This window comes from Lissotriton helveticus, chromosome 11 (assembly GCF_964261635.1).
Source record: "Lissotriton helveticus chromosome 11, aLisHel1.1, whole genome shotgun sequence".
NCBI classification, from domain to species: Eukaryota; Metazoa; Chordata; class Amphibia; order Caudata; family Salamandridae; genus Lissotriton; species Lissotriton helveticus.
This window is the reverse complement of record NC_136072.1, coordinates 1125202424-1125223707: the sequence shown is the minus strand read 5'-3', so window position 1 is coordinate 1125223707 and position 21284 is coordinate 1125202424. Positions and strand designations below refer to the sequence as shown.

Here is a 21284-nt window from a genome sequence, read left to right as displayed (position 1 = left end):
GGAAATTAACATGGGGAAAACACGTTTTGGGACCCCCCTTTTTTCTCGGCCCCCGCTTGACGAATCCCCCCCAAACTTTCAGGGAAGGACCGGAGAGTAAATGTGCCATTTTCAGGAAAATTTCAGCCAATTCCGTCCATCAACGCCAAATTTATTCAACATAGAATTTTGAAAAATCCCATAGGAAAAAATCCTAACTATATATACCTACTGGCGACCGCCAGTAGGTAATATATATATATATATATATATATATATATATATATATATATATATATATATATATATTCACTGAAAAAACCATAGGTTATAGACCATATATAGTTAGGAATTAGCATTTACAAAACCTTGAAAATTCACTGAAAAAACCATAGGTTATAGACCATATATAGTTAGGAATTAGCATTTAAAAAACCTTATTTTACTCACACAAAACCATTGAAATTCCATATATAGTTAGTTGCACTAACTATATATTGCGCACCCGCAATCCACTGCTGATGATGTCACATATTACATCATTCATGACATGGTCAGTGACATCACTGATGACATCACTGATGACATCTCAAATGACATCACTGATGACATCACTGATGACAACATCCAGTGACTATGTTTCTGTAAAGTTAAAATATGTCTTACATATTGAAGAATGAGTGGATGTATAAGTGTCTGGACGAAGGATTTAGTAGGTGCATGACTGAATGTATGAGTGAGTGATTAAATGTGTCTCACTGAGTGCATGGGTTAGTGACTAAACTGTCTTAATTTGTGCATCATTATGTCTGTTGTTCTGTAAACTGCTGCATGTGTTGATCAGTAGCTATATGAGTAACTATATGGGTTATTGATTGATTGCCCAAGTATTTGCATGGGAGACTGAGTGTGTGTGTGGCTGGATGGGAGGTGTGTGACTCTGTACAGATCAATGTGTACTTGTATCAATGATTGTATAAGAGAGTAAGTATGTGTTAGTATATGGTTGAAAACGTAAGGTGCTCTATGTTTAACTGTATAGAGTAGAAAATGGAAGTGTGATTGATTCTTTACAGGACTGACTAGGTGTGTGAGTAACTCCATGGATGAGTGGCAGAGTGTGAGTGTCTGTATAGGTGTATGAGTGCATATGATTGTGTTGTAAACATGAGTGATTGTATGTATGAATGATTGTATGGGTGAATGAGTGAATGTGTGTGTAGACGTAGGAATCAGTGAGTACGTATGTAGTAACTAGTATTGGTGTGTCAATGGTTTCAAAAATTATACTCTGTTTTTAACACTGGGTGAAACAGAGGTTATATTAAAATGTGAGGAGATGCATTGTATTGTCACATGAATGATATCATCAGTGATGTGATCATTGATGTCAAGTGAGATGTCATCAGTGATGTCATTTGAGATGTCATCAGTGATGTCACTGACCATGTCATGAATGATGTAATATGTGACATCATCAGCAGTGGATTGCGGGTGCGCAATATATAGTTAGTGCAACTAACTATATATGGAATTTCAATGGTTTTGTGTGAGTAAAATAAGGTTTTTTAAATGCTAATTCCTAACTATATATGGTCTATAACCTATGGTTTTTTCAGTGAATTTTCAAGGTTTTGTAAATGCTAATTCCTAACTATATATGGTCTATAACCTATGGTTTTTTCAGTGAATTTCAATGGTTTTTTAATAGCAAATATCATAAGCTGTCGAATGTCAAGTACGTGGTAAGATTTTTTTTTTTCGTGTTTATGCACACTGATCTGCTTTGATTGCTGCCCCCCACCCCTCATTTCTATTAGGAGTACTCTCTCTTTGCAGATAGTGAAGGGTAGTTAACGCAGCCCTTTCCCCCTTTGTAATCCGTCGTGCCTGCTTCTCTCTCCATTTGATTGATTGTTCTCTTTGGTTCATTCTCTATTTACAAACAAGCACAGAGTCGCAATACTCTGTTTAGTCTTTGCAGATAGCGAAAAATCGTGTAAAAAAACAAAAGGAATCGAGCAAAATCAGTAGGCCACTAATGGGATCTCTTTTGACCTCGCTAAAATAGAAACATTAGGAACAACCTGTTGAAAATAGCAATGCGTATGTATATAAGCGGCGTTCATTTGTGTTCACAGTACCCCTTGTTGATTGTTTCAATCGAGCATTGAATTGTTCGAAGTTAATTCTCTTAACGATCTTCTCTACCTGCAAACGAGGAAGAATAGGAATATTCTATCTCCCTTTGCAGATAGTGAAGGGTAGGTAACGCAAGCCTTTAACACGTCGTACCTATTTCATTCCTCATTGATTGATTGATTGTCCGAACATTGACTGTTTGGGAATTAGTTCTTTTTGGAGGTATTCCCTGTTTGCAAATAAACGTAGGAAAATCTTTGCAAGTAGTGAAAGGGTACGTAATGCGGACCGTTCTCCCCCGTTGTAATCTGTCATGCCTATCTACTCCCCACTGATTGATGCACCTTTTTCACCCGGACCATTTACTAGAGATACGTCATCTGGCCCGACCAGAGAGCACCCCTAGTGAAAAGGACATATGCAATAATAACGAAGTGATCACTGTATCCTGTTAACAGAAACTTTACCATGAAACAACCTGGAAAGAAAAAAATAGGAAAACGAAAATCAGTAGGCCACTGATGAACATGAACTTTTATTAAACAACGAACAAAGAAACGATAACATAACGTAATGATAAAACCTATTAATGTCCTAGAAACAAGAAAACGTTAAAATATGCCAGTGGTGAGAGACCAGAAAAACAGTAAGAGAAACCAAATCACCCCTCGCTGTCCCACCGCCTGCCACGCCAAAAAAATCGATAGACTAGGGAAAATGCAAGTCAGTAGAACATCCACCCCCACTCTGGAAACTTCCAAGGTGGGGCAGGGTTCCGGCTACGCCCAGCCGGGAGCAGCCCATATAAGGCAGGTCCTGCTGCCACGCCTCGGCCAGGAGATCCTAACGTAGGGTGTAGCCGGAGGAGAGGCCGAGACCAGCGGGACCCGGCCAGGGGATTGCCTTTACAACGCTGAACAGTTGCAGGGGGGGGGAATGTCTCCTCGACCCTCCCCTCTCTCTCCCAGTCCGGCCGCGGTGGCCCTTGAGAGTTGCAGGTAGTCCCGCCACATGCTCTTCCGGTCCGACCACCAACGGTCGGGGGGCCGAGGCCGACGGGATCCGGCTGCAGCCGATAAACCAAGAAACCCGTTCATGGGGCCAGAGCCAGGGGCGTCCGGCCGACATCCACCGGAAGCCCGGCCCGAAGACGGACGGGACACTTCTTTCTTTTATAATGGCTGCGACAACACTGGAGGGGGATGTCTTGCACATGCCTCCGACCCCCCCCTCGTCCTCATCGCCTGGTCCGGCCATAACAAATCTCAAGCGAGACGCCGTGGGGTGCACTGGGAGGGAGAGACGGTGCGAACAGGCCTCTCCCGCCTCCCCAGGTGGAGGCTTCCCAGCTGCACCCTCAGCGCTCCAGGCGGTGGCATCCTAACTACAGTGCTGCACAGTTTCGGAACGACCTAGATAACGGTTCTTCCACTGTGGCCATGCTGCAACGTCTCGCCCGGCAGGGTGGAGCCCGTCCGCTCATGTGACCCCGCGATCGCCGGTAGCTGCCGAACTCTCAAAATGGCGGTCGACCTGGCAAGAGCGGGCCCAACATAAAGAAATGGCCCGGTCACTGGTTGACTCCACCACCGTAGTCCTCCACGACCTTGAAGATTCTAGAGGAGCCGCGGGAGTCTCCGACCCCCGATGGGGAATGACTGCCATGATCGCCCGTGGAGTGACGAAACTGTATCCGCGGGACGTCGGCGCTCCCATGCTGGCGCCAGCCTCACTTTGAATTACTACAATCCTGCAGACCTTACTTCCGGTGAAAGCACAGTGTGACCCGGTAGGAAAAATTATTGCACCCCCTCCCCTTTTTGACTGATAGTTCAAACCACCGATCCTTTCCTTTGCCCTTTTAACGGAACTTTGGACTGCCTCCCCCTCTTTTACATTTTCTAGAGAAAACAAAACATTAACCACTACATTAGCATAGCAGTTGACACCAGAACTGTTTTCAAATTGAAAACCAACAACATCTTCAACAGAATCCTTTTTGTTTCTGCTGTGACCCTGCTACAGCACAGGCATTGTCCCCAGCAGTAATTCTGCAATGCCGGTAAGAATAGCTGTGGTGCCTACTGGACTCACTCACCCCCGCGGCGCCCCACGCCGTTTTTTGCTGGGCGGCAACTTACTAGACATCACTTTCGTGCCATCTAGATTTCAGCGCGTTCTGCTGCCTTGGAACTATTCGCACAACAGACCGCTACTGACAAGAATATTTCATTATTGGTGCTGTCAATTTCAATAAATCTATTGGATAATTAAAAAGAAATTGCCACGGTCTCTTCGTTGTTTAAATGTTTTTACTGTTTTTGTTTTGTTGTATATATTTATATGTTATTAAAGTTTTATATTCCTACTACTTTGTTGGAGTGCTATATATTTTTAATGTGACACATAATTGTAAAAACTTTGATGTACAAAGAGTCATTCCTGGAATCTTCCGCTTCAGGCTCGGTCCCCTCCCCAATCACAATACAGGATGGTTTTCAGATAGTAGGAACGCGTGTGCTGTGACGGATCACATCGGGTGTGGGCCTTGATCTACTATAACTCCTTTGAAGAGGGGTGATTCTTTACAGCTGGGGCCATAAACTACATCTGCAGGGCTAGCTGATAGCCTAGGACCGGCCTGGACATTCGGACACAGAGGAAGAGGAGTGTCAGAGGGTGCGGTAGTGAATAGGGCGAAAGGGAGGTGTCGGGCGGGCACAGAGTGTGATTCTCAGGGAAGAGCAGCGCAGATGGGGGAAGGTTTATTGCCCATGCATAAGACAGAGAGCGGTGGTGACCAGTGCCTGGGGGAGATGCTTACGAGGGTGAGGAGCCATGCTACGAATCGACAGCGTGCAGAGAGTGGGTCTGGTCAAGACATCTAAAATGGCTGCCGTGCACGACAAAAGTGTGGCATTTCAAAAAAGGCAAGATGGCGCAGACAATGTTTTTCAACACTTCCTCATTTCCTTCGAATCGAACGTTAACAGACGTTGGGGCATATTACCAAAGTTAAGCGATATTTATCGCTAACGATGCTTACCAACCAATTTTTTACCACTAAGCATCGTCAGAAATTATCGAAGATAAACCTTACTATTATCAAGGTTTATCGCAAATGCGATAATAAACGCCCGCAATGCATGAATATCGCTAAAAACTCAGCGATATTCATGCATTACCGAGCTAATACTCTTAGCCATGTTATCCACCTCCCATTGGATAACATGGCTAAGAACTGCTCAGGGCAGGTGTTACTTTTTGGAGATATTCGCGCTTACCGCGAATATCTCCAAAAGTTGGTAATAGGAGATAGATATCTTGCATGTTGTAATGCAAGTTATTGTGGTATATGGAACTCATACCATAATCTCTCAGGAAAGCAGAAACTGATCCTTTTGGGACCGCCTAAAAAGGCCTAGGGGGTGAGGAGTACTCTACTTTGCCCCCTTTTCACGTTCCAAACTATTTTATTTTACTCTCTTCTGTAATTACACAAAATACCAGCGATAAGATGCATCGGAGACACACAGTGAGAGAAAGGAGGCCGGAGATGAAGAAGACATGTCAAATACACATTGGAGATAATATAGTGGCAGAAGGGAAGTAAATATGAGTAAACTTACCATGTAACATAAAAATGTTGCACTCTATACTATAAGTCTCATTTTATACTACAATCACTTCGCTACAACCTCATAAATTAAAAATAAAAATGAATAATGTCTCAAACAATTTTTGATTTCTAAATATAAATTTATTCTTCAGAATTTTCTAAATTTGAAACAACTAGTAACATGTCCTCATCAGTAATTTCCTCTTCAATCATCTCATCTGGAATCTCCTCATTAAAAGTCTGCAATGATGATTCTTGTAACTCTATGGTCTCCAAACACTCGATAAATTCGCCATCAAGAGATTGATCAAAAAAATCATTCAAGTCATCTCCTCCTTCTGACAATATTTCATTATTGGTGCTGTCCATTTCAATCAATGTAGTGGAATCATTCAAGTCATCTCCTCGTGACAATATTTCATTATTGGTGCTCTCAATTTCAATCAATGTAGTGGAATCATTCAAGTCATCTCCTCCTTGTGACAATATTTCATTATTGGTGCTGTCCATTTCAATCAATCTAATGGAATCATACAAGCCATCTCCTCCTTGTGACAATATTTCATTATTGGTGCTCTCAATTTCAATCACTGTAGTGGAATCATTCAAGTCATCTCCTTGTGACAATATTTCATTCTTGGTGCTGTCCATTTCAATCAATCTAATGGAATCATACAAGTCATGTCCTCCTTGTGACAATATTTCATTATTGGTGCTCTCAATTTCAATCAATGTAGTGGACAATTCAAAAGAAATTGCCACGGTCTCTTCATTGTGAGCCATTTTATTTTGAAATTGCTTGCTGTAAATTGCAGAAAAAAATAATCACTTTCATTTATCGTCTTTAGTAATACATAATATAAAACTAACTTTATCAAGTATTTAGTATAACAGAAGGACTGCAAATAAATAACAGAAAACATTTTTCAAATTATCTTCAAGTGTACAACATAGTTCCCCATACAAATTAACAACTCACCTTTTTAAAAGTAGCAGAAGTGTTAGTACTGTGTAAATCAAACACCAGAAATTCACCACCAAAAATTCCTCACAAATGTACCTCAGACAGTAGTATCACAAAATGGCTGTGGTTTCCTCTCATTTGACATATATACATAACCAATTAACTTTCATCACACACAAATACAAAACCAAAGTAACATTTTAATTGGTTCTAAATTTCAACACTTTCAAATGTGTTTTCCCCATGCAATTTTCCATAGGACATTTACATACGTCTACAGCCTGAATGGCTGAACGGAATTACACCAAACTTGGCAAAATGGTACATCAAACCTAAGAGGTCAGGAAGGATCTACTATGCCCCCTTATGGTCATTTCCCCCTTCGCTTTGGCCTCCTCTTGTCTCTCAATCCTACCGAGGGACAAGATGGCGGCCGCTACGGACTGTTTGGAATGTTGACAGACGCCGGAGAACCAATCAGCTTCGCAAAGCTCCGTAACGCGAAAAGTACGCGAAGCGGAGCGCTGTTACAGATATATATCTTTTTTTCAACGTTAATTTCTCAAAATCCACTGGAGCACATATATTGAGACCTAGCAAAGGCACATCGGGCTACCAGTCCCTAATATTTTGCCAAGTTTCGTGCAAATCCATTCAGCCGTTCGATTATTATTATTTTGTTTTTTTTTTGCCCCGCGGGGCCCTTTTAAAACCTCCACATCAAACCTAGGGGGTCAGCGAGGATCTACTATGCCCCCTTATAGTTATTTCCCCCTTTGTTTTGACCTCCTCTTGTCTCTCGATCCTACCGAGAGACAAGATGGCGGCCGCTACGGACTGTTTGGAATGTTGACAGACGCCGGAGAACCAATCAGCTTCGCTTCACAAAGCTCCGTTGCGCGAAAAGTCCGCGAACCAGAGCGCTAACCGGTCCGCTGTTACAGATATATATCTTTTTTTAAACGTTAATTTCTCAAAATCCACTGGAGCACATATATTGAGACCTACAAAAGGCACATCGGGCTACCAGTCCCTACAATTTTGCCAATTTTCGTGCAAATCCATTCAGCCGTTCGGGCTAAAAGTGAGGCCAACCGCCCTATGGAAAACTCAATGTTAAAAACACGTTTTGGGACCCCCCTTTTTTCTCGGCCCCCACTGGACGAACCCCCCCCAAATTTTCAAGGGCTGCTCAGAAACAAAATGTGCCATTTTCCTGAAAATTTCAGCCGATTCCGTCCACAAACGCCAAAGTTATTAGACATAGAATTTTCAAAAAACCCATAGAGAAAAAATCCTAACTATATATACCTACTGGCGACCGCCAGTAGGTAATATATATATATATATATATATATATATATATATATTCGCACAAAGTTCCAAAGGAATGATGGCACTCCACTCGGGTAATTTTAAGGATTTTATTTCGTCAACTGAGATGGCGATCTCAGTTGATGAAATAAAATCCTTAAAATTCCCCGAGTGGAGTGCCATCATTCCTTTGGAACTTTGTGCGATGATGTTTGACGGGATACTGCCTTGATCCCGACGATGGCACCAGCACGTTAGCGCTCCCCCTGCGACGAGGCAAGTTGCGAGTGATATATATATATATATATATATATATATATATACACACACACACATTCCGACCATTATATATATAATGGTCGGAATGTGCTGTTATTGGTTGATGGTTACTATGGACACTTCCCAGGGACTCATGGAACTTAAAGTTTTTTATTGTGTTTTGTGTTTAACTTTGAAATGCTGGTGTAATAAAAAGTGAAGAAAGAAATGCATAATCCTCGCCTCGGAGTTCTTAATAGAATTAAAAGTTTCCTTCACTACAGCTAGGAAATGTCTCATTTTGCATATTTACGTTTTTATTTTACTTTTTATTATTTAGATTTAATTTAATGGTACTGTTTAAAATGCATAAATATTTACTGTTACACTTTTACTTTTCGTAACATCCAATTATTTTACCACTCTCCAACTACTGACAGCGCTGAGAAAATGACGGTTAAACTACAAATCCCAACAGTCGTAGCCACTAAAGCCGGCCCCGCCCAGTCAGTCATGACAGCGCTAAGGATCAAGGGATTTGTAGTTTGTTGCTTGATTTGGAGCCCTCGGGAAGGAAAGATGACCGGTTTATCTCCCGTTCCACGTCGCAGTTCGGTCTCCCTCCCCAGACGAGTGACCTCGGGGGTGTAGAAGAGTCTGATCCGCTCCCCTCCCGGTCCGTACCACTCGCTTATAACGCTGTTTCACGCCCCCGGCCTAGCACCTCCCTCGATCCCCGGCCTCGCGTGATGGAGCTCACCGGCTCGGGTGGGGCCTCCGTACCCCTGTCCCTGGTGGCCGTAAAGGCAACGGACTCGACGGTGGCCGTGAGGGGGCAAGAGCAGAAGACGACTCGGGACAATAAGAAGGTGCTGGACGAGGAGAGTTACATCGAGGTGAGTGAGGAGGGCACCAGCCTGTGGAAGCACAGGAAGAGCCCAGAGCACTGCCTGGCAGGGCATGGGGTGTCCTGGGGACAAGAACCGTGAGTCCCCTGCCGTGGCCGGAAGAGCATCCCCTGCCCCAAGGAGAGACTGCCGTTAACGGTTAGACAGCAGAGCCACAAGAAGCCAGCATCACCAGAGACAGGCACTATAGGATCACCACAGAAAGAGTTACACCCCCTGCCCCCCAAAACACCCTATCGTCGTTACAAGAGACACTCATAGAACTGAGCACCCCGAGACCTGTCACCTGAGGAAGCTGAGCGCCCCAGCCACAGTGGTAGTCCAAGGGCATTCATTCTGAGACCATCACTTTGCAGCTAAGAGAAAACTCATAGAGGCGACCACTAGGTGAGCACCACAACCCCCCCCCCCCCCATCTCCCTCTCTCCAAAGGAGACATTGCAAGGGCAACCCCAGTCACAGGGGCATGCACTGTGACACCATCACTTTTGTCAGCAGAGCTCCCCTTTCCTTCTCAAGGGAACATTCACAGGGGCATCTGCACACTTGCACTGTATGCAGAAGACACACAAATGATGGAAGGAATGCGGAACAAATCAAAAATTCACCCCCAGTCTAGAGATCTGGGTTAAATCCATCGTTCTTTTGTTCCCCATGCCACCCCAGTTTAGACCCAGCCATATGCAAATTGTTGTAAGGTCTTTCCTCCTCTTCCTCCTTTCCACCCTGTCTTCCATTCTTGTTCAGTCTGGGCACATTTAGAATGTTCAATGATGTCATATGGAAAGGAGGAAGAGGAGGAAAGATCCCACAACACAAATCAATCTTGACGCTGCTTCCCCTGGGAACAGTCCAGCCCGAACTGCCAAGCCAGGTCTTCCCTGGACCAGAAACAAGCAGCATTGAAAGGCAGGGCATTCTCTCTAACCCTTTCCCTTTCAGGGGAGACGTTATGGGCAGCTAAGCACTGTGAGTCCCCGTTCACATTGCAGAGAACTCCCTTTAAACCTTTCCGTCCCATGAGATGTCCGAAGACCTCACAGGAGCAGCTAGCATCCAGCCACTGGAGGGGTAGCTGGACGTGCTCTCTGACACCTTCATCTTTGTAGGTAAAACTCTTCCCTATTCCTTCTACTGTAACAAGGGAGAGTACAGCAGGCCGACCATCATGATATACTGAGCAGAACACCCCATTTGACCGTGGTAACCCTTGACATGTACTGCAAAGACCTATTTATGTTTTTGAAGTTTCATATAGAGTGGACCACAGTTGATGTCAGCACGCTTTACATTGAAGCGAAGCTAGACTATACATAGATAGAGATAGAAGCAGATTGTGGGTTACATTATTAGCCTAAGCGCCCCCCTGATACGCATTTGCACTTTATTCTGTACTTTAGAAGCACTTTATTCAGTTGTTACTGAGATTTATCCGTTTCGTGTAAGTGACTTATTCATGGGAACCATCGCTGGCAGCTATTGGCGCTTTAATGAACATTCGTAGACTATACCTTCTTATAGGTGATGTATTTTAACCTGTATGATTTAATCATCCCAGCTGATTTAAGTCTCATGTGTTTACATTAAGTGTTTTACATGTTTTATCATGATTGCATTTTAAGAATGACCTTAACGAAATACGTCGAAATGCTATGTTGTTATGCACTTTAATGGACGTGCGTCTATATAAAGTATTTATAATCCGAATCCTAGTTTACATTATGAGATTCAGTCGTACAGATAATACTCGTCATAGAACAGATTGAGCAGCAAGGCAGCCAAAACTCTGTTTGAAAACAATTACTTGGGAACAGGAGTACTTTCATTTTTCTGTTGAGCGCAGTGTTTGAAGGGGAATCTTCATCGCCAGAGGTATGTTACCCAGCATCTTGGGTGCTGCCCCAGACAATAACTATTGTGGATGTTGTTTGTTTTTTTTGCTTAATCAATTTCCTTGTATCTGTAATTTTTGTTTTCCACTTGGATATGTAGTTTATGCAGTATGTAATTTGGGGCGTTGTAGTGTACACGCTTTATGTTATACATGCTGTCCTAAGTATGCTTTGATTGACAAAGGGGTGCTATTTGGGAGAACTCAGCCCTTCTAGGATGTGCTTAGTGATTCATTGCCTTGCAGTGCAGAATTTAAAGGCACCAGCCTAGATTTAGAAAGAACAGGACCATTCCATTGTCTAGTACGTTGATAACTAATAAGTGGAATACCGTATGAAGATCAGTTCATTTTGCACAATTGCCGTTGAGTATTTCTCGCTATGTTGATATGACCTATCAACAAGAGTCCTTGTTGAGTAGAAAAACCCAGGAACGTGGCTTAATTTAATAACATTGTCCTAATTCCTAAATTGGTTTTGTTTAGTTTCCATTCATGTACAGCTGTCATTTGATAAATTAAACATGACATTATTACAAGGGAGAGCACCCACAAGGCAGAACACTAACATCACATATTGAGTAGAATGCCCCCAGAAACAAGAGTACTACGGGCATCTACTCTTAGACCATCGTCATCGCGAGCAGACCGTCCAACAACAGACCATCAGTATATTTTGTGTTGAGCACCCAGGGAACATGCACAGTTTAACCATCATCATCATCATTATTACAGGGAAAGCTCTCCCACAGATAACTGTGGGACATGCATCGTGAGATTGTAAACATAATCGAAGGTAATTCAGGGACACTGGGAAGCAATCACTACACTATAATAATCATAAGGAGGTAGTGCTCCACACATGAAGGGGGCACTCCATTAATATATAATGTGAGAGCCACTGTCAACATTAGGAGAGCAGCAGCAAGAGAGACAGTTATAGTCACAGATAGGGCACCACCACGGACAAGGATACCTTTGCACATGAGTTTGAACCCATCGTTATTGCCGGCTGATGCACAATCGGATCATGCACTATGAGCTCATCGTTTGGAGAGCTTCCCCTGGACAAGGGATAACCATGGAGACATGCACTGGGAGCCCATCTTCACAATGGTAGCACAGGAAAAAAGAGACCGCACACAGAGGGCACGCACTTCTATGGGATAAGATAACCGCTTGGTATGGGCATTGAAACCATGAAGGTGATCAGAGCTGCTCTATAGACCGCTATAGCCTCATGGAGTGGTGTAACTCTAGGGACATGCATTGTGAGCTCATTATCATAGGGATCACCGAGTAACCCCAAAGGAAACACTCTAGGAGCTGTACAATCTTAGAGTTGGCCTCCAGAGGCTGATAAATAAACTCAATGAGTATCCGCGTCAAACTCTAAATTAAGTTAACAAAATTCTTAATCTTTGGAAAGAGAGTAAAAAAACTTGACGATTGATTGGGGGGGAATACATAAAAAAAATCTCAGCATATAAGTCAGTAGGTGTCTGGACTGAGTCCAGAGGCACTATGTGCAGCAAAAATAATTCATCAAAATCAAAGCTTACACTCAACTATCAGCATGCATAACCTTATCCAAAAATCTTTGGGCCTACAGCTTGGACCCAATCCTTCAAGCTATGGAGGCAAAACTCCTCCCAAGCAATAACATACTGAAGTGAAATAATGATTGGAGTAGATGCCAAGCTTTTGGATGCTTTGGTAGCAAAAGCCAACAAATCCACCTTCTGTTTCCCAAAAATGGCCACCCTGGCAGCGGTACAGCTTCAATATGGCCTATTAAAATAGTCAGATACCAGACAGGGCACTTTCCTTGAACTTTGTCATAAATTGAAAGCATCAAATGCGGCAACGCTAGACAAACCCCCATGGTAAGAAATAACGTGCAAAATGGTCAACCGCCTTTATCTGGAAGAACTCCAGAAACTGCATTTATGGGAAGTATGGAATCTACATGTTAGCCAAACAGAATAAAAAAAAAAAAGGAGGTGCATGTGAACAAAAATGGAACGATGCAGCACCCCCAGGCTTAGACGGTGATGAACACCAAAATGATCCAGGGAAGTCATCATACTTGAGCATCAACTATTCAAAATATATAAGAAGTAAGTTCACCGCATTCCGGCTGGGGGCACTGCCATCATTGGATTTTGTCCTGAAATGGCAAAAACAAGCCTTCAACAAAAAATGTAGACTTTGTAAAAAGAAAAGTAGACCATCTTAAACATTGTGTCTATGCACTGCACCTCTTGAGGCCGGCAGACATTTACTGTGAAAATCATTTAACAACTTGAAGGTGCAGACATGTAGACAAGCCGGCATGGAATCTCTAACCCCGACCAATACCGTATTGAACAAAGGATTTGTTAAATTAGTTTTAATATTCGTGAACATGTTCCGTGCATAAGAAAGATAGTAATACGATCTGTGCATCCCGTGCTGAGGAAGACCTATGGGAGACATTCAAACGTTTGTCATAAACCGAGTTGTGGAACTGCCCCAGTGCACCATACAAAGATAGCTGCGATCAGAACTAACTCTTTATTGTCTTTTATCAACTTTGATGAATGTTTACAGGACTGACTTATTATTTTAGTGCACACATGCAGTAGTTTTAATTAATCACTCATGATTTTAATAAAGTAACAGTTGAGTCTCTGACCCTGAACTGTGCAAGTTGAATACCATTATTACAACAAAGAACAGGCACATCCCACATGGAGGGTGTACAGTAATGACACACAATGCCTTAGTGGAGGGTAGCCACTCGGCACAGGAGCTACCCAGAGTAATAAACCAAAAGACTATCTTCAGAATGGGCTGACACAAGGTTCTTGTGTGAACTACAGTGACAAACTAAACGAATGTCTTCAGGGATGGCAGCTAAGAAGTACTGGGGCAAACCACAGTGACAGGGAGGGCAGCTAAGAAGTACTGGGGCAAGCCGCAGTTACAGGGAGGGCAGCTAAGAAGTACTGGGACAAACCACAGTGAAGAGGAGGGCAGGTGCGAAGTACTGGGACAAACCACAGTGACAAGGAGGGCAGGTACGAAGTACTGGGACAAACCACAGTGACAAGGAGGGCAGGTAAGAAGTACTGGGACAAACCACAGTGAAAAGGACAGGTAAGAAGTATTGGGACAAACCACAGTGAAAAGAGGTCATGTGAGAAGTATTGGGCAAACCACAGTGAAAAGGATGGCAGGTAAGAAGTATTGGGACAAACCACAGTGAAAAGGAGGGCATGTGAGAAGTATTGGGACAAACCACAGTGACAAGGAGGGCAGGTAAGAAGTACTGGGACAAACCACAGCGACAAGGAGGGCAGGTAAGAAGTACTGGGACAAACCACAGTGACAAGGAGGGCAGGTAAGAAGTACTGGGACAAACCACAGTGACAATGAGGGCAGGTAAGAAGTACTGGGACAAGCCACAGTGACCAGGAGGGCAGCTAAGAAGTACTGGGACAAACCACAGTGACAAGGAGGGCAGGTACGAAGTACTGGGACAAACCACAGTGACAAGGAGGGCAGGTATGAAGTACTGGGACAAACCACAGTGACAAGGAGGGCAGCTAAGAAGTACTGGGACAAGCCACAGTGACCAGGAGGGCAGGTAAGAAGTACTGGGACAAACCACAGTGAAAAGGAGGACAGGTATGAAGTACTGGGACAAACCACAGTGACAAGGAGGGCAGGTAAGAAGTACTGGGACAAACCACAGTGAAAAGGACAGGTAAGAAGTATTGGGACAAACCACAGTGAAAAGAGGTCATGTGAGAAGTATTGGGCAAACCACAGTGAAAAGGATGGCGGGTAAGAAGTATTGGGACAAACCACAGTGAAAAGGAGGGCATGTGAGAAGTATTGGGACAAACCACAGTGACAAGGAGGGCAGGTAAGAAGTACTGGGACAAACCACAGCGACAAGGAGGGCAGGTAAGAAGTACTGGGACAAACCACAGTGACAAGGAGGGCAGGTAAGAAGTACTGGGACAAACCACAGTGACAATGAGGGCAGGTAAGAAGTACTGGGACAAGCCACAGTGACCAGGAGGGCAGCTAAGAAGTACTGGGACAAACCACAGTGACAAGGAGGGCAGGTACGAAGTACTGGGACAAACCACAGTGACAAGGAGGGCAGGTATGAAGTACTGGGACAAACCACAGTGACAAGGAGGGCAGCTAAGAAGTACTGGGACAAGCCACAGTGACCAGGAGGGCAGGTAAGAAGTACTGGGACAAACCACAGTGAAAAGGAGGACAGGTAAGAAGTATTGGGACAAACCACAGTGAAAAGGAGGTCATGTGAGAAGTATTGGGCAAACCACAGTGAAAAGGATGGCAGGTAAGAAGTATTGGGACAAACCACAGTGAAAAGGAGGGCATGTGAGAAGTATTGGGACAAACCACAGTGACAAGGAGGGCAGGTAAGAAGTACTGGGACAAACCACAGTGAAAAGGAGGACAGGTAAGAAGTATTGGGACAAACCACAGTGAAAAGGAGGTCATGTGAGAAGTATTGGGCAAACCACAGTGAAAAGGATGGCAGGTAAGAAGTATTGGGACAAACCACAGTGAAAAGGAGGGCATGTGAGAAGTATTGGGACAAACCACAGTGACAAGGAGGGCAGGTAAGAAGTACTGGGACAAACCACAGTGACAAGGAGGGCAGGTAAGAAGTACTGGGACAAACCACAGCGACAAGGAGGGCAGGTAATGTAAATGTAGGTGTACTTATATAGCGCAAACCTGTCACCCAAAGGGCATCCTGACGCTTGCTTAGGGAACCCGTCCTGGTATTCCCCTGTGAGAAACCCCGGCAGGGTGTCCACAAGGTGAAAGCCAGGCATCCCGCCGCGAGGGGCCGTAGTGGAGATTAAGCAAGCTATTGCCCAGAGTTGCAGAGTGTGACCCTGTGATTCGAGTAGGCACCGGAGCGAGAATTGTCGAGTCCGTGGAATTTTTGAGCCCGAGACCCGCCGAGGCGGGGAATCGAACCCTGGTCCACGGTCGATCTCAGCTTCCGCGTCTGCCGCCTCTAACCACTGAGCCACGCTTCTCCACGAGTGTAGGTAAGAAGTACTGGGACATGCCACAGAGACAAGGAGGGCAGGTAAGAAGTACTGGGACAAACTACAGCGAAAAGGAGGTCAGGTAAGAAGTACTGGGACAAACCACAGTGACAAGGAGGGCAGGTAAGAAGTACTGGGACAAACCACAGCGAAAAGGAGGTCGGGTAAGAAGTACTGGCACAAACCACAGTGACAAGGAGGGCAGGTAAGAAGTACTGGGACAAACCACAGTGACAAGGAGGGCAGGTAAGAAGTACTGGGACACGCCACTGCGACAAGGAGGGCATGTAAGAAGTATTGGGACAAACCACAGTGACAAGGAGGGCAGGTAAAAAGTATTGGGACAAAACATAGGGAAAAAGAGAGCAGGTAAGCAGGACTGGAACAAACCACAGTGACAAGGAGGTCAGGTAAGACGCACTGGGGCAAATTACAATGGCAAGGAGGGAAGCCATGAGGTCCTGACTCAAACTAAAAGACCGCCTTTAGGGAAAGGGAAAGGGAAAGGGAAGTGACAGTGAGTCAATGGACAGTGATAAAGAAAAGGTTGTCTTGAAGGAGAGCAGCTGTTGCGTGCAGGGGCTAAACTTAAGGAAGGAGATAGCAACTGAAGGAAGTTCCTGTGAAGGCACTGGTTGTAATAAGTATTTTATTATGATAAGGTATTGCAACTGTCGATAATGTGAGCAATTACATGTATTTGTCTTGCTTTAGCATTAATTTCAGGCCTGAATACAGTGGTGTAATTAGTTACGGTGGTTCCAGGAGTCCTGAGATATAACTGGGGTTTCCAGGTTTATGAGATTCATGTTTTTAAACATTGTTATTTGTATTTATCCAAAATAATTTGTTTGCCACTCAGTATTTTGACTTTGTATACACATGTATTCTGTTTTGTAAGAGAAAGTGAAGTTGCAGATAGTATATCTTTCCATTCAGCTCCTAATGTATACTAACAGTTAGACGCTAATCGGGTTTAGTAGTTGTGTATAAAGCACACTCATCAGAAAACATTAGAATTGTAGTACAGTTAACTACACACCTGCCACTATTTAGGGAACGCCCCCCACACATTTTTTACTTGTCTTGCCTGGACCTGTGCACGTTGTCTGTCAACTTGAAGAGCCACTGAAAAGAACACTTGCTATCTGGGGTTTGCCTTTTTGTTTTAGAAATAAATAGAGGCGGTGAAACAGTTAGGGGTACATGTAAAAAAAGAAAACTGTAAGCCTTGTAAATAAGTCAAGCTTTCCCGACTTACTAAATTCTATGATTTGCTGCCTGGGTCACATTTATCTTGTCTATCCACAAAATGGTGGTCGCATAGAATTGTTAAGTGCTATAAAAAGCTGAGCACTAGCACAGGGCCACTGTTAAGTGACATTCCTCAACAATGACCAGTCAATCCTAGTGATGTAATCAAGCAGCTGGGTCATAACCCACCTGGGTATATGACTGTTACAGCTTCATCATAGAATAAAAGATGTGTATTGCCCAATCAATATCATGACAGTGACTGTTACAATGTGTATGTTTTTTTTGTTTTACTACGAACAGAGCGTGCAGAAGATTATCCAGCGAGATTTCTACCCAGATGTTGAGAAATTGCGAGCTCAGAATGAATATCTGGATGCCGAAGAGTGTGGAGACTTGGAAAAAATGCGACAAATTGCCATCAAGTTTGGCTCATCGCTCGGGAGGATTTCCAGAGATAGCCCAGCCCCATGTAAGCACAGCTTTTGGCAACTCACATAAGCCTGAACTTCACATCAATGACCTTTCTCCCATCATGCTTCTCCTCCCTCTGCAAAAAAGCAATTGGGATTTTTAAAAATGAATTTGTAAGATAACTCATATGAGCCATGTGTTCCACCCTGCCCTTTTAAAAACTGCATGCGTCATTGCGCAGCCTGCATTTGAGTCCAAATCACTAGCAGTCGAGAAACTCCACAGGAAGCTTGTCTTCTGCCCACATACTACCAAAGCGCCTGTCTGGGGGCTGATAAAGACATAGAGAGAATGACGATTCTTATAGGTTTACTGAATAATGAATCCTGATTTTATTAAAGACGAGAAGGCTAGCATTATGCATAAACTTTTATTCACTCCTTCTGAGCAGCAAACCATTAAAAGCTTCCAAATGGCGGCCACTGCGGGGACAGGCGAGCAAGACCACTGACTCATTGTCAGTGAAATTGCTCTCCCACCCTCGCAGCTCCACCATTAAGTTAGGTGCCCCTGCCCCTGCACTCTTGAGTGTTGGTGATCGAGGCCCTCCTCCACCCGCAGGTTTCCCTGCACCTCATCCCTGGTGGTCCAGTGGACCTCTGTCTCCTTTCTCTCACTCTGCTCCTTCACTCGGTTTTCTAATCTTTCTATCTTTCACCTTTCTGCATCTCTGCTCTTTTGTGCCTTATTTCTGCCCATTTTCCATTTCTCTCCCTCTGCTCCTTCACTCGTTTTCTCTCGTTTTTCTACCCTTTCTATCTTTCACCTTTCTGCACCTCTGCTCTGTTGTGCCTTATTTCTGCCCATTTTCTCTTTCTCTCCCTCTGCTCCTTCACTCGTTTTTCTACCCTTTCTATCTTTCACCTTTCTGCTCTTTTCTGCATCTCTGCTCTTTTGTGCCTTATTTCTGCTTATTTTCCCTTTTTCTGTATCCCTTCTTTCCTCCCTTTACCTCTCCCCGCCGCTGCGGCCCCTCCCCCCCCCCCCCAGCACGACCGGCCCAATCCAGCTCCCCTGCCCGCTCCCGCCTCCCAGCTGTCCAGCCCCCCCGACCCCTACTTAATGGCGGCCACTGCGGGGACAGGCGAGCAAGACCACTGACTCATTGTCAGTGAAATTGCTCTCCCACCCTCGCAGCTCCACCATTAAGTGAGGTGCCCCTGCCCCTGCACTCTTGAGTGTTGGTGATCGAGGCCCTCCTCCACCCGCAGGTTTCCCTGCGCCTCATCCCTGGTGGTCCAGTGGACCTCTTGTCTCCTTTCTCTCACTCTGCTCCTTCACTCGGTTTTCTAATCTTTCTATCTTTCACCTTTCTGCACCTTTCTGCATCTCTGCTCTTTTGTGTCTTATTTCTGCCCATTTTCCCTTTCTCTCCCTCTGCTCCTTCACTCGTTTTCTCTCGTTTTTCTACCCTTTCTATCTTTCACCTTTCTGCACCTCTGCTCTGTTGTGCCTTATTCCTGCCCATTTTCCCTTTCTCTCCCTCTGCTCCTTCACTCGTTTTTCTACCCTTTCTATCTTCCCCTCCCCCCCCCCCCAGCGCGACCGGCCCAATCCAGCTCCCCTCCCCGCTCCCGCCTCCCAGCTGTCCAGCCCTCCCCGACCCCTACTTAATGGCGGCCACTGCGCGGCCGCGTGCTGCGGGCGCGCTGCTAGTGCACCGAAGGCGCGTCAAAGGCAAGCACGTCTGCGTCCGTCTGCGACCCATCCGCAACCAGCACCAGGAACCCTGGACCGCCGCCCCGCCAACGCTACGACCCAGCAGCACTCCACGCACTCAACCCAGGCTGCAACAACAACTGCAAGCTAGCATCACCAGCCGACACCCATGGACCCTTCAGCTGTCACCGCTGCCGGCACACCTGCAGCACCGCCAAGAACACGGATCCAGCACAACCCGCCCACAAGAACACAACCGAACCGAAGACCCTGCAATGCATCCTCCTCAACGTCCGATCCCTCCACAAACACGCCACAGAAATCTGGGACCTACTTGACAGCACCACCCCGGACGTAGCATTCTTCACCGAAACCTGGACCAACACCACCTCGGGACCGGACATCACCATCGCCATCCACCAAGGATACAAGATCTCCAGGAAGGACCGCCCCACCCACCCAGGAGGAGGAATCGCCATCGTCCACAAATCCAGCCTCCGCCTGAGCACACTCCCTGACGATTCCCCAGAACTGATGGAACACCTTCACTTCAAGATACTGGCCAGCCCCACCGCCGCCCTCCGAGGAACCCTCATCTACCGACCCCGCGGACCCTTCGCCAACTCCATCATGGACATTATCTCCCCGCAGGCCATCGCATCCACCAACTACACCCTGCTGGGAGACCTCAACTTCCACCTCGACAATCAACTGGACCCCAACACCACATGCCTCCTGGACAACCTCCACAACATTGGACTCCGCCAGATCGTGACCGAGCCCACGCACTCAGCAGGACACACCCTCGACCCCCTCTTCACTACAGGAAACTCCATCACCTTCAGCCACACCACCGACCTCCCATGGACCGACCATCGTTGCGTCCACTTCACCTTCAGAACACCCACCATCCACAGACACCAGCACCTGCTTCCACAAAGAAACTGGACCAAAATCACCGACGACCAGCTCACCTCCTCCCTCAACAACTCCACCCCAACCATCGCGGAAAACGACGACCCCAACACCGCAGCCCGAACCCTGCATAGATGGATCTCGGACAGCACCAACACCATAGCCCCCCTCAAGAAAAACAACAATACCCGTGCCAAGAAAGCCAGATGGTTTACCACCGAACTTCAAGAATCCAGGCGCACGTGCCGCCGCCTCGAAAAGGCATGGAGAAACACCAAATCCACAGAAGCCCACAACAACTTCAGAGCCGCCACCAACGCCCACCATCAACTCATCAGAGAAACGAGGAAAAAAGCGATTGAAGACAGAATCTCCACCCACGCACACAACAGTAAGGAACTCTTCAGCATCATCAAGGAGTTCGCCCAACCCACCAGCGAGTTTACCGACATCCCTCCCTCACAAGACCTCTGCGACAAACTCAGTACCTTTTTCCACCACAAAATCAAGAGCATCTACGACAACTTCGACGAAGACAACCAACACACTGAACCCTCACCAATCACCCCCGACACCCGGAAACCAGCGATTGATGACTGGACAGCCCTCACCACCGAAGACACACTGAAGACAATGAAGTCAATCCACTTGGGGCCCCCACGGACCCCTGCCCCCACCACATCTTCAACAGAGCCGCCGACACCATCGCACCCATGCTCCGCCACACCATCAACCGCTCCCTGGCGACTGCCTCGTTCCCCGACGACTGGAAACACGCCGAGGTGAACCCCCTCCTAAAGAAACCCTCAGCGGACCC

The 21284-nt window shown here is 45.6% G+C and overlaps 1 protein-coding gene across 1 annotated transcript in view; it reads left to right on the top strand.

The window, feature by feature from the left end:
* Nucleotides 1-8795: 8795 nt before the first annotated feature.
* The window catches only part of ESS2 (ess-2 spliceosome associated protein), a 58035-nt gene continuing 45546 nt past the window's right edge, over nucleotides 8796-21284 (top strand). The window contains exons 1-2 of the mRNA XM_078667854.1: nucleotides 8796-9172; nucleotides 17723-17891. Of these exons, the coding sequence (XP_078523980.1) occupies nucleotides 9026-9172; nucleotides 17723-17891 (316 nt within the window). The 5' untranslated portion in view covers nucleotides 8796-9025. The remainder of the gene's footprint in view (nucleotides 9173-17722; nucleotides 17892-21284) is intronic.